At 39.8% G+C, this 13,689-nt stretch overlaps 1 protein-coding gene across 6 annotated transcripts in view; it reads right to left on the bottom strand.

The window, feature by feature from the left end:
• Positions 1 to 5,581: 5,581 nt before the first annotated feature.
• The window catches only part of HP1BP3 (heterochromatin protein 1 binding protein 3), a 39,104-nt gene continuing 30,996 nt past the window's right edge, over positions 5,582 to 13,689 (bottom strand). For 3 of the 6 annotated variants that reach the window (XM_079776075.1, XM_079776076.1, XM_079776077.1), the window contains exons 9-12: positions 12,330 to 12,489; positions 9,624 to 9,735; positions 8,319 to 8,438; positions 5,582 to 7,670 (exon numbers count right to left, since the gene is read on the bottom strand). In XM_079776075.1, coding sequence (XP_079632201.1) covers positions 7,376 to 7,670; positions 8,319 to 8,438; positions 9,624 to 9,735; positions 12,330 to 12,489 — 687 coding nt within the window. In that variant the 3' untranslated portion in view covers positions 5,582 to 7,375. The remainder of the gene's footprint in view (positions 7,671 to 8,318; positions 8,439 to 9,623; positions 9,736 to 12,329; positions 12,490 to 13,689) is intronic. The other 3 variants (XM_079776073.1, XM_079776074.1, XM_079776072.1) reach the window with 2 other exon arrangements.

Raw genomic sequence — 13,689 nt, 5'->3', positions numbered from 1 at the left:
TATGCCCCGCTACCTGAGCTGCCAGTGCACAAAACTTCTAAGGAAGGTGTGGAGGAAAGGTGCATGCCTAGGCGCAGGTGTAAATTCATCACTTACTACATGTTCAATTTGGGGAAATCAGCTACATTTAACTGCTTCTGAAAATTGGGGATGATACCACATATCTTTATAAAATATTTGTGAGGATGAGAGGTAGTGTGATTGAAGAGCCTAGTAATAGGAAAACTATAATAAGTGGTAGTTTAAACCACAGAACTGAACTCTTGCAAAATTGGACATTCTAGTTCATTTATTTTAAAAAATCATCTCCCCTGCCCCCCACCCCCCTGCCCTAAAATCCTAAAATGCCTTGGTAACCTGAGTGTAGAGAACATGATTCAATCTTTGAGACTTGGTAATCTCACATTGTCTCTGGGTGGCCATTCTTAAACGTGATTGTGGATTCGAACCCCCTTTGTTTTTCAGATGAGGAACTCAAGGCTCAGGGAGATGAAGAGGCTTGGCCAAGGCCATGCCAGCGTGTTAGTGACACAGCCTCCGAAGATCAGTGTGTAGGACCACAGCTTCAGATGTTAGGAGACTGGGCTGAGTGACAAACTGGAACCAGAGTTCAATCCCAATTTGGAATTGATGAAAACTTGTTCTACACACTATCCTAGCAAATTTAAATCACACAAACAAATAACATAAGGGATTTAGGTTTGACATGAGAAGAAAGTTCTTAATCAGTAAAATGGATAAGCAAGAATGTTGTGTACCTCTGGATTTTAGGGAAAGTATCCTTTTGGTACTGAGCAAAGCAAAGACAGGAGAGACTGGATGAGTAAGGTTTCTTTCAGAATCATCAGTATACGGGCAAGGATTTCTAATATTCCAGCTCATGATTACTAAACAGGTATCACGTCCAAAAATTTCAGTTGTCAGACAGTCCCACTGTGGAATTTCTCTTGGTAGGCCTCCTAAAGTACACGTTCACAGTTTATAAAGAGTGAGAAAGCTGCTCACTTAGCACCATAAAAGTTCTGATAGAAGCTGTGGGTCCGGGCGGAAAAGCTCTTGCAAGCATCAGCACCCTGTGAATGAAAAATATTTGCCTGTGATACATTGTGAAGAAGCCAGAAAGTGTCCTGTCCCATGGCTAGGATTTGAGAATGGCCAAGTACTTGTGCTGTGTCCCCCCAAAAAACTTAGGGCAGCTTAGTAATCCAAAATCTAATTCTAATAGTTCTTACCAGACTTCTTAAAACCAAAGTCATGACTCTTATTAGCAAACTTAGTAATTTCACCTCATTTCAAAATCCTTTCAAATAAGCCCTTTCTTTTCCATGAATAGAACGTGGAGTCACTGGGCTGCAGGATAAGGAGAGAGTTCAGGAGCTTGAAAAACTACCAAAGGGAGACAGTTGAGCAGAGCAGCTGGAGATAGCTCTGCATTCAGTCACTGGGATTCATTCTGGCTTTGTCACTTATTACAACCTGGGGCAAGTTTCTGAATCTCACTCTGTGCCTGCTTTCCCTTCTATAAAATAGGAATAATAAACAATGATCATCTCATAGGGTTGTGGAGAGTGGCTACGACGTTTGGACAGATTCAAGCCTTGGACTAATGAGAAGGCACGGTCCTCTCATGGCAAAGCCACATACAGGTCCCAGCTTGGAGGGCAAAGCCTTCCCCAGCACAATTATAGCCAAAGGCTATGGTTGTAAGCTTGACCTTATGGTCCAAACCTGTGGTCTCAGGTGACCGAGTGATGTAGGCTGTGGGAGGTGCAGCAAGTACTGCCAAAACAAAGCTTGATATTTGATAGAGTTCTCAGGTGCATGTAATTAAGTAGATTTGAAACTTGCGAGAACATTGTTGAAACCTGGTCAACATTGTAAACATCTTGACCACGCCCTGCTTTGCCTCGTGGGATCTGACCATAAAATAAAGACTCGGCTTGCAGGCTGTGTCGCTGTCTCTCTATCCGGGAACTGTGTCCCACCAGGTCCCAACTACAGTAGGTCCTCAGGATCCGTTCCTATGGTGCGGTGCGATGTAATGTGTTTTTCGCCGTAAGTCAGAACCCATCTACATAAGCACCTACATCACTTACATGGAGCACATACACAGCAGTAACGAAGTGAAACAGTAAAAAAAATTTAAAAGATAACAAATTCCTGACCTTTACTTGTGGTAAATAGTAAAAAACATAAAGCACATATGTACATACGTCAAAATGACGGAACTTTTAAAAATATATTTTATTGATTTTTTACAGAGAGGAAGGGAGAGGGATAGAGTTAGAAACATCGATGAGAAACATCGATCAGCTGCCTCCTGCACACCCCCTACTGGGGATGTGCCTGCAACCAAGGTACATGCCCTTGACCAGAATCGAACCTGGGACCTTTGAGTCTGCAGGCCAACACTCTATCCACCAAGTCAAACCGGCTAGGGCCGAACTTTTTTTTTTTTTTTTAATAAATAAATGGGAGATGGCATCGTAACCACAAAACGAAATACATCGAGTTCGATGTAACCCGAGGACTGCCTGTATATTTATTCTCTTAGTCTGTCTTCTTTAATCCTTCACTGCCCCTTCCTCAGGTTCACCCCTGGCCGTGCTGGACGCGATGTGGTTCATAGGGTTGCTTGAGTTAAACAAGATAATATATGTACAGTGCCCGACATATAGAAGAAACTCAGTGTTAGCTGTTATCACTGTTTTAACAAAAACTAACTATACTTTATCAAACTATTCAAGGCACCATAAAGGTCTTTGCTAAGCAGAGATTTAACAAGAAATAGTTAATTATACATTCATATATAATATGAAGAATTTCAATTTTTGAAAAAGGCCAAGGAAGGTACCCTTTGAAGCCTCCTTTGACATACCAGCTATTGACAAAACAAATCAGGAACAGTTAAAACTAAGCTAATAAATTTAAATAATCAAAGGTAGGAAATTTCTCCAATAGAAAAAAAAAAAAAGCCATTGAAGTTAAGACCCATGGGGGAAATGATAGAAGGAAAAATATAGTAATAAAGATAGTAGAGATTAATTTCTTAAAAAAGGAAAACTCTGCCCAGCTAGTGTGCTCAGTGGTTGAGCGTCGACCTATGAACCAGGAGGTCAAGGTCTGATTCCTGGCAGGGCACATGCCTCATTACAGGCTTGATCCCCAGTAGGGGGCGTGCAGGAGGCAGTCGATGGATGATTCTCTCTCATCATTGAAGTTTTTATCTGTCTCCCTTTCTCTTTGAAATCAATTAATTTTTTTTTAAAAAAGGAAAACTCAGTGCTGTGAGAGATACTTTTGACTGGTCTCTAACAGCCTCTAAGCCAATTTTTGTGAAGTAGTTCCTTAGCCAAGAGATCCAACAGTTCTGGTTCTTTAGCCTCAGCTCTGCAGAACTGAGTGACCACCTATTCTACCAGGAAAAGGCAAAAGCAACTCTACACGCAAGGAAGTAATGTCTTTTTTTTTTTTTTTAATATACTTTATTGATTTTTTTTTACAGAGAGGAAGGGAGAGGGATAGAGAGTTAGAAACATCGATGAGAGAGAAACATCGATCAGCTGCCTCCTGCACACCCCCTACTGGGGATGTGCCTGCAACCAAGGTACATGCCCCTGACTGAAATCGAACCTGGGACCCTTCAGTCCGCAGGCCGACGCTCTATCCACTGAGCCCAACCGGTTTTGGCGGAAGTAATGTCTTATCAGAACCTCTAGGGGATTTAATCACGGTCTTTTTCTAATTAACAATAAAACTTCTCTCATGGGTAAAATTAAGAGTTTTTGTTTAAACAAAAGAGAAAGTAACTGATGTGACTTTTCAGCTTCTAAAAATGAGAAACCTTAACTATATTCCTAAATTTTTAAAGTTTCTTAGTTGGCTAAATGCAGTTCACGAGTTATGTCTGGCTTAACCTTTTCTGATATATTAGGATGGCAAGAGGATCTGAGCCTAAATAAGAATAATTTCATTGGTTCTCTAAAGCAGGTATAAGAAAAGTATATTAGTAAGAATAAGTTAGCAAACCTAGACTAGGGCTGACAAAATTTTGTAAGAGTAAGGATGAAAAAAATGTCCAAGGTATTATTACCTAGCTCTTGTTTTCATGTACTCTTATTGTTAATTATAACCAATAGACATAATAAAAATGTACATCTGTTTTTTTAATATTTATACTGGACCAGGCTTCCTTTAATTAATGTGTGGATGGTAAGAATGGGGGAGGGGGTCTACCTGTGTGGAATCTACACTAGTAAGAGTAACATGCTAATTGACCATACCTTCACGACACCCACCAGCCAATCAGGAGTATGCAAATTAATCCAACAAAGATGGTGGGTTAATTTGCACACGCAGGCGCCAAGCGGCCGGGTATGGGGCAGGACACTTGCGTCATTGCCATGGCGATGATGCGGGTGTTCCGCACCACCACAGCCGCTCCGGGCCTCTGGGCAGCGTGGGAAGGCGAAAAGGTGGCTCTGGGCCAGAGCAGAAAGGTAGCTCCAGCCAGAGCGAAGGCGGTGCCGGCAGCCAGGGGAAGGCAGCCCATTCTTTTTTTTTAAAAATATATTTTATTGATTTTTTTTTTTTTTTTACAGAGAGGAAGGGAGAGGGACAGAGAGCCAGAAACATTGATGAGAGAGAAACACTGATCAGTTGCCCCCTGCACACCCCCCACTGGGGATGCGTCCGCAACCAAGGCACATGCCTCCGACCGGAATCAAACCTGGGACCCTTCAGTCCGCAGGCCGACACTCTATCCACTGAGCCAAACCGGTTTTGCCAGGAAGGCCCATTCTTACACGAATATTCATGCATTGGGCCTCTAGTGCTTTTATAATATTACTAATGAAAGGTCTCTACGTTTTTATGCAAAGTATCCCTTGTCTCTCAGTAGGTGAAGAAGCCAACAATCTTTCTCCCAGCACTTTCTGAGGTGCATTTATCAAAGGTAGTTTGTAGGTGGTTTAAGAGTTTATGAAACACTGTAATTGACTCAGTAAACCACTAAGGGAGAGTACTGAAGCCACTGATCCACGCTAGAAATTGCTGGGATTATCTCTTGGGTTTGCTGTCTTCCTTTCTATAATAAGAAAGTAAAAAATTATGCGTTCTGCTCCTTTAGAATGCCCAGAGGGGAAAAATCCCCAAACATTTCTTTATCTCAGCGTAAGTATGGCACATCTTGAGCATCTAATGGACAATGTAGTCACCAGGTGCCTGTTCAGGATATCTTTTTTAAAGTAACATCATAAAACAGAGAAACCAACCAAAATCCTGCTTTTGATTCCAAAAGAGTAGATAATTCTTAGCACAGGTACCTAACACCCATACTATTAGAATTATTACTTGCCAAACAACGTAACAGAAATTAGGATTACTTTCTAGAATTAGTCCAAGGACCTATCTGAACATTAGGCATTAAAAACTGGAATCTATGATCTTAAAAACAAGGACCTTCATAAAATAAAAAATATTTTAAACCTCTTATAAATATTCAAGGATAATATATCTAGAAAAATCATTTACCATCCATATAAGAATTAAAAAGCACAGCAACTAGAGCTTGTATTTAAAAAGGAAACAGATGGCCCTGGCCGGTATGGCTCAGTTGGTTGGGCGTCATTTAAGCACCAAAAGGTTGCTGGTTCTATTCCCAGTCAGGGCACATGCCTGGGTTGTGGGCTTGATTCCCTGTAGGGGATGTGCAGGAGGCAGCCAATAGATGATTTGCTCTCACATCAATGTTTATCTCTCTTCCCCTCCCAAAAAAAAAAAAAAAAAACCAATTAAAAAAAAAAAGGAAATCGATGGCAGGTTATTACAAAGAGTAGAAAAGATTCAAAGTAAGGATAATACTTAGCTACTTCTAAGATTATACTAGAAACTTTTAAATATAAGCTACAATTCAGCAGCTTTTAAAATTTCATGTTTATTCATATTTTTCAAAATATATGTACATAAAAAAGGAAGATTTACAACAGGAAAGATTGCCTTACATGCAACACAAATTCCAATGAACTCATGATGGGATCACACATAATTATGAATCTAATTCAAGCCAACCTTCTCAAGTCCATTTCCCAGCCACACTTCAGGCTGCAGACAGGATCCCAGGAGACAATGCCAGTGGAATGGATAAAACAAACATCTTGGCTTCTGGCAGCACTCGGGGGCCAGAAGATATACACCGAAAGTATAAGACAATAAAAATGTCAAGTGCCACAGGGAAGATAAATGATAACCGAAATCCATGTTTTTCAAGTAGAAAGCCAGTACTATTTAACACAACTTCACAATACTAAAACAAATACAAATAAGAGGTTAGGTAGTTTGGCTTCATTTAATTTCTTTAAAAAACAAAACAAACACAACATCTCAAAAAGGAAGCCACTTGCTTGATATCGAAAGTGCTGTGGAAAGGAGGGGAAAAGAACCCATAGATGAATCTGGAATCTAGTTTATTTTCGCAAATTGTGTTTTCCCACTTAACATTTCTACATTAGCAACAATGTAACTCTCCAACATTTCCTTATAAAAAGGCAAATAAGAAGTGAGAATTCATGCTCCAAATATTAAAAAATATATTTCAATATCTGATTTTATGTTTTGATTTTTTTTAAACACAGGTGACACCAGAAATCACAAATTATATTCTTATATTCCCCTTCAGTCCAAAACCAAGTGGTGGAGAGAACTTGTGCTTGCTGTTAAGGGAATGCAATACCCTGGGCCAGTGAAAGACACCTGGAAAGCATCAAAGTAAAAGTGGCCCAAAGGAGTCCTGCATCTTCAGAATCTATGAGATCATGTTTTTGGCTTATTCCCAAAGCTAAGACATCTCTGTGTTTACAGTTAGAGAGAAAGGGCTAGTGGAGTGGTTTTATAAATAAGATTAACTATTATAGCTGTAACTGGAGTCTCCAGGCAGGGGCTTCACAGTCCAGTCAGTGCTGCTCTGCCTCCCTCTACTTCCAGGACCTGACCAGCATTCTCTTCTCCATGCCTTCTACAAATATAAAAATCGTTGCAACTGTTTAGATAGAACTAGGAGGGATAAGAAAAGCCAAGACTGACCATTAAAAAAAAGAAGGTTGGGTGTAGGGGGAAATAAGAACAAGTATAGATTATACAGTTCAGGAAAGTCCAGAATTATCGCAGAAATTAAAATGACTGAAGGAAGGGGCAGGCACCCAGGGCAGCGCCTAAAGCGAACGAATACCTAAACCGGTTTATTTATATTCCCTCCTCACAAGTTCAGAGGGGAGGGAACAAATGTAATTTTAAAAGCATCAAAACTAAAATAAATGCACACTGACCTTAGAAAATAAGATTTTAAATTTCATCACAATACCCTTTTTGCCTATAAAATTTACTTTTTTGCTTTCAAAGATTTCTTCACGGTGGATTTGCCCTTGCCAGGCAATTTCACTTCCTTTCGCACACTAGCCGCAGGCTTCTTTGCAGAGCCACCGCTGGGTTTCTTGATGACTGAGGGTGAGGGTCTGGCTTTCTTGGCAGGAGTTTTGGCCTTAGGAGGGGCTTTCTTGGGCAGGGGCCTGGCTTTCCCTCGCTGGGCAGCAGGGACTTTAGGCACAGGCTTAGACCCCCTCTGCTTCATGGGTGCAGCCTTTCCTGATGACTTGGCTGGGGTTTTCTTATGCAACCTGTGAAACAGAGAGCAAAGGCAGTCACTTAGCACCTGAGAGACGTACTTTGCCAGGATGACCAGATACTTCACGAAAAAAGAGGTAAGACTACGTAGAAGTCACTTATGCTACGAATAGAAATGTAGCCCTGGCCAGGTGGCTCTACTGGTTGGAGTGTCCTCCCGTACACCAAAAGGTTGCAAGTTTGATTTACAGTCAGGGCACATATGCAGGTTGGGAGTTCAATCCCCAGTCAGGGCTAATAAGGGAGGCAAACTGTTGTTTCTCTCACATTGATGTTTCTTTCTCTCACTCTTCCTCTCTAAAATCAATAAACATATCCTCAAGGGAGGACTTAAAACAAAAAAAGAATAGAAATATAATTTATTATGTTTTAACTAAAGGCTTTACTCAAATTGTATAAAATTCAACCAATTCATGGAAGTCTACACATAATTTCATCATGTTTTTCCTAAGAAAATTTTTTTCTTTGAAAAACCACACAAACTATGGATATATTTACAAGCTTGACCAAAGAGTAAATTACACATTCACAGGCTTCATTTCTTAAGTTCAGAGCCCCTGAATTTTCAAGAATACAAGTTCAAATGTTACACAGAGAATGTGAGAAGGCTCCTGAGTTAGAGGGTTTTCACATATCCACACCTCTTAGGTGGAGGAGGCTCTTCATCCTCAGAGTCTTCTTCTGATGAGTCATCTTCATCCTCATCCTCATCCTCATCTTGAGACTCATCTGACTCTTTCTTTGGAAATAGAACTCCTGGGCTATGGAGGTAAAAAAGATAACATGAAACTAGGTGCATATTCTCTGAATATTCCCGATATTCCCCCATTTCCTCCAAGCTTCCCCAAAGATATCAAGTTAGGTTACAAGTATCGGGTTACAACTGAACCTATTTTGAACACACAAAGTTATGACAAATCTATAAATGTCCCAGACCATACCTCATTCCCTTCCTCCTTACATTTAATAAAATTGATCCTTTAAGAAACACACAAACAAAAAAGAAAACCACATTTTTATTGATTTGAGAGAGGAGGGGGGGAGAGAAACAATGATGTAAAAGAGAAACATTGATCAGTTGCCTCCAGTATGTATCCCGACTGGGGCTTGAACTCACAATCTGGGTATGTGCCCTGACCGGGAATCCAACCTGTGACCTTTTGGTGCACAGACAAATGCTCAACCAACTGTGCCACAATGGCCAGGGCAATAAAGTTGATTCATCACATTTTACGTGTATGACTATAAGAATTAATGTAAAGTTTAATATTTGAAAATATCAAATAATATGCATTCAACCAGTAACACTTATGCTTGCACACAAAGAATAAAAAAGCTACAATTTATACTCCTGCTAAAATAGGGCTTTTGCGGTACATGTCATGAAATGTTACTAGAAATGTAAGTATGAGAAGGCTATATAGCACGGTGTCATAGAATAATGGTTGGCCCAATGGTGCTCAATACATTTTTTTGGCTCAATGAATAGATAACACAGGTTTTCAAGTAAATGTCCCTGTCTCTACAGTATGAAGAAGGCAGATTAGGATTCTTGGAAGCAGCCAATGTTTTCCCTTCTTGATTAATGCAGGACAATTAAAACGTATGTATAACCCTCTAATAGTCTTCCTGTCATTATCAATTACTTATTAAAGAAGGAATAAATATCAAAATTACTGCCAAGAATCACGAAGAATTCAGTACTTGATTTCAGGAACATGTGGCTAACAATAAGTTCTAGCAGGATAGCCAAAATTCCTCTGTTCTTAGATGTAAAACTTTTTATCTAAAACAATATTGCCTTAAGTAGTCTTTATTTTCAAATATATTCAGTTCAGTGTAATAGTACTAAGGGATAAATAAGTTAAGCAAGTCTGTAAACTACAATCAGATTTTAAATTTATAATGACCAATACTTCATATTATGGGCTAGGACGTTTGTTTACCTGGGGTAATAGGGAAAACAGAGTTGGAAGGTGCCACTGAATCCTTTACCAGAGATCTGTTCCATCCACCCATTCTTTTCGCATTTCTGCAGGGTTTTCTTCAGCAAATGCACTGAAAAAAATTTAAAAATGAAGAAAGTGGTTTAGTTATACCAACTTGGAAATTCTCTCAACCACAATCAGTTATTCATCAATTTAATGTCCTATCATATACAGTAATTGACATATTTTAAGTGAATACTTTGTGGTCAAAGGAATTAACTAATTCACTAAACAATTATTTTTTATTTATTTTACTTTCTTTTCTTTTTCCCCCCCACTAAACAATAATTAAGGCCCATAAATGTGGCAAGACTTAAATTATAATGAAAAAGATTTTAGAGACCACCTAGTCAAATTCCTCATTTCACAGAAAGGAAACAGAAGTCTAGAGTGGTGACTTGCCCACAGTTGCACATACAGAGATGTGCAAATAGGTTTATACCCTTGTATATGGTTAATAGCTGACATAAGACTACTAAAGGTCCGGTGCACGAAATTCATGCGGGGTGGGGGGGTGTCCCCCCCCCCCGTCAGCCTGGCCTGCATCCTCTCACAATCCAGGACCCCTCAGGGGATGTCGGGCCTAAACTGGCAGTTGGACATCGCTCTCGCAACCTGGGACGCTGCATGCACCAGTGACCATACTTTTCATACAGGTGAAAGGCATCTTGCTGTTGTATGGGCAGCTACATTTTTTTGCCCTGATTATAAAAAGTAGAACATAACACGATCCTTCTGAGGCAGTAGTACCATTTCCCCATCTTATGGGTGGAGAAACTGAAGCAGAGAGAAGTTAAGTAATTGGCTTTGCCACACAGTTATAAGTGTCAGAATCAGGGCTGACCACAAAATGTGCAAGCCAGAGTCCATGCATGTCATCACTGAATCACCCTGTTTTTTCAGAGTTAGCCTTGCCAGGTTTTAATTTTTAAATCTAAGAGACTGTTCCCAATATATAGGGTAGGGTCCCTAGGCCTGGCCGGCGATCAGGGCCATCTGTGGGGCAACCGGTGGGCTCCCACTGGCACCCGCCTTGGTGTCATAGTGACTGGTCGTTCCGCCGTTCCATCGATTTGCATGTTAGGGTTTTATTATATAGGATTTCCACTCATTCAAACATTTATTGAGTACCTGTAAGAATAGATAATCATATAGGAGACTACCCATAAAGATAAACAAAACCAATTTCTCCTCAATAGCAAAGAGAATAGCACAATACCATGGCTCCTAAAGGCCTCACTAATGCTACCTTTCATACAAAGACACATCAAAAATGTATTTTATAGTGATTCAGTGTCTAAAAGACAGCAATATCAGTGAAATTGAAAAGGTTAATAACCAATTTCATCTTCTACCACTGTGCCAAGAGAAAATCATGAAATAGTCTATAAGGGTCAACTGCACAATTAAACACAGTATATATCTTAAGTAAGTAAGGAAAGTTTATTTTAAAAACCAGTTTCCAAAGTACACAAGAAAACCACCAGAAAGCATTCCTTTATAATGTTAAAATACACATATTGCACATATGTTAAAAGCCATTATTAAGACTTCAAAATTACTTTTTTTATTTAAAACAATATAGTCTAGTGTGCATTTTCTGTTACTTAACTTCCACATTCTTCATCCTATACCAATGGGCCTTTTCTACTAGTTCACTGAGAAAATGTACTATCTTACTTATCTGTATGTGGTAATGCTGCTAAAGCAAGGATTCCTGACTCAAATTACCACCTGACATATATTTGGTAAATATACTTTACCAAAAAATTACTTTCTGCTACAGAGTTTGTGTCAATAAAAAAATAACCTAAGTAGCCCTGGCTGGGAGGCTCAGCTGGTTGGAGCGTTGTCCCATACACCAAAAGATTGCAGGCTTGATTCCCAGTCAGGGCACATACCTAGGTTGTGGGTTCAATCTCCGGTCAAGTCGAGTACGGGAGGCAACTGATCAATGTTTCTCTCTCACATCAATGTTCTCTCTCTCTCTCTCTCTCTTCTCTCTAAACATATCTTCAAGTAAGGATTAAAAGAAAAAAAATAACGTATTTTAAAATACTGGTTTGGTTTCAAGGTAAAATTAGATGTTTTGGTAAACATTCACAAGAAGACAGTACATACTGTCTGTATAACATTCACAAGAAGACAGTACATACTGTCAGTACATACTTGAGAGATTTTTTGATCCTAGAGATTTATCTAAATTACAATAAAAATATCAGAAAAAGCCCTAGCCGGTTTGGCTCAGGGGCTAGAGCATTGGCCTGCAGACTGAAGGGTCATGGGTTCGATTCCGGTCAAGGGCACATGCCTGGGTTGTGGATGGATCCCCAGTAGGGAATGTGCAGGAGGCAGCCAATCAGTGATGTTTCTATCTCTCTCCCTCTCTCCCTCTCTGAGATCAATAAATATATATATTTTTTAAATCAGAAAAATCTTTATAGTAAAGCACAATCAAATTCTGATCTTTAACAGACATTGTAAATTAAGGATATGCATTGATTATGTCTGTTTTTCTTTTTGTAAATAAATTAAACTTGTAAAGTTGTTGTTCCCTCTTGGTTTTCAGTCGGCAGTTAATGTTTTGTCATTAGTAGCATGATCTCTAGGGATTTTTCACAAATGCCCTGATCCTGGTAAAATGCATACAATTCCGAGTCTTACTTTGATAGTTAGAATTGGTCCCTGGGTGGTTCTCCAGGACATACTTCTTCAGAGCAGTGGTGGAGCAGGTCTTCGGCTCATTCATGGCAGCAATGGCAGACAAGATTGCATATTCCATCAGGCTTCCACCAAGCAGGGGTTTCTCCCCTGATTTCTTCAGCTGTTTTCCAAGGAGGAAGAGAAAAGCATCAAGACAACACTCTCCCAAAGCAGGTCAAGACAAGACTCCTCTGCACCAGGTGGGTCGGAGTTCCTGCATTAGCACAGATATGTTTTACAATAAATTGTCAGGTTAGGGACTTGCTCTTCTCACTTATCAGGTATTCCATCTAACTGAGGAGTCCCAACCCTCCTATGAATATTTTCACTTTCCATCTACCCCTCCATCCAACCTACAATAGCAATGGCTACTCTAACCCAAAGAGAGAGACAGCTCTAACCCAATAAGCAGGTTAACTTGTTAGGCTCCCAATAACTTAGGATGCTTTTATTTGAGAATACTTCCTTTATCTAAATCTGAAAAATGGAGTAGTTATAAAAATAGCCCTAACCGGCTTGGCTCAGTGGATAGAGCGTCGGACTGCGGACTAAAGGGTCCCGGGTCCGATTCCGGTCAAGGGCATATACCTTGGTTGCGGGCACATCCCCAGTGGGGGGTGTGCAGGAGGCAGCCGATCAATGTTTCTCTCTCATCCACGTTTCTAACTCTCTATCCCTCTCCCTTCCTCTCTGTAAAAAAATCAATAAAATATATTAAAAAATAATAATAATAAATAGCCTTTTTAATCCTATAGGAAAATAGCAAAACAAAAGCTTGATCATACAATAGAAAATTACATAGGATAGTTCAAGGACAAAAGGTTGGGGAACAAAAGTGAGTTACCAATAAGCAAAAACTTGGCATAAAAGGACAAACTTGGGCATGGTACACAATAGTGATTCTCAAAGACTTATCCATATACCCCACGGGGTTCCTGAGACCCTTTAAAGGGATATGCAAGGTCAAAACTATTTTCATAATAATACTAAGATATGATCTGCCCTTTTCACTGTGGTGATATTTGCAGATGGTTAAAAAATTGATGGGTAAACTGCTGCTACCTTACCACAAATCAAGGCAGAGGCACATGAACTACAAAGTAGTTACTTTATTCTTTTTAAAAAGTATATTTTTATTGATTTTGAGAGAGAAAGGCAGAGGGAAAGAGAAACATTGATGTGAGAGCATACATCTATTGGCTGCCTCCTGCATGCCCCCTACCGGGGATCAAGCCCACAATTCCAGTAACCCTTCCATGTAAGGGACAATGCCCAACCGAGCCACACCAGCCAGGGCAGTTATTTTATTCTTTACGGCTAC

The sequence above is a fragment of the Cnephaeus nilssonii genome (assembly GCF_951640355.1).
Source record: "Cnephaeus nilssonii genome assembly, chromosome: 7".
Taxonomy (NCBI): Eukaryota; Metazoa; Chordata; class Mammalia; order Chiroptera; family Vespertilionidae; genus Cnephaeus; species Cnephaeus nilssonii.
Note: the sequence above shows the minus strand (reverse complement) of the source record. Positions and strands in the feature narration are given on the sequence as shown.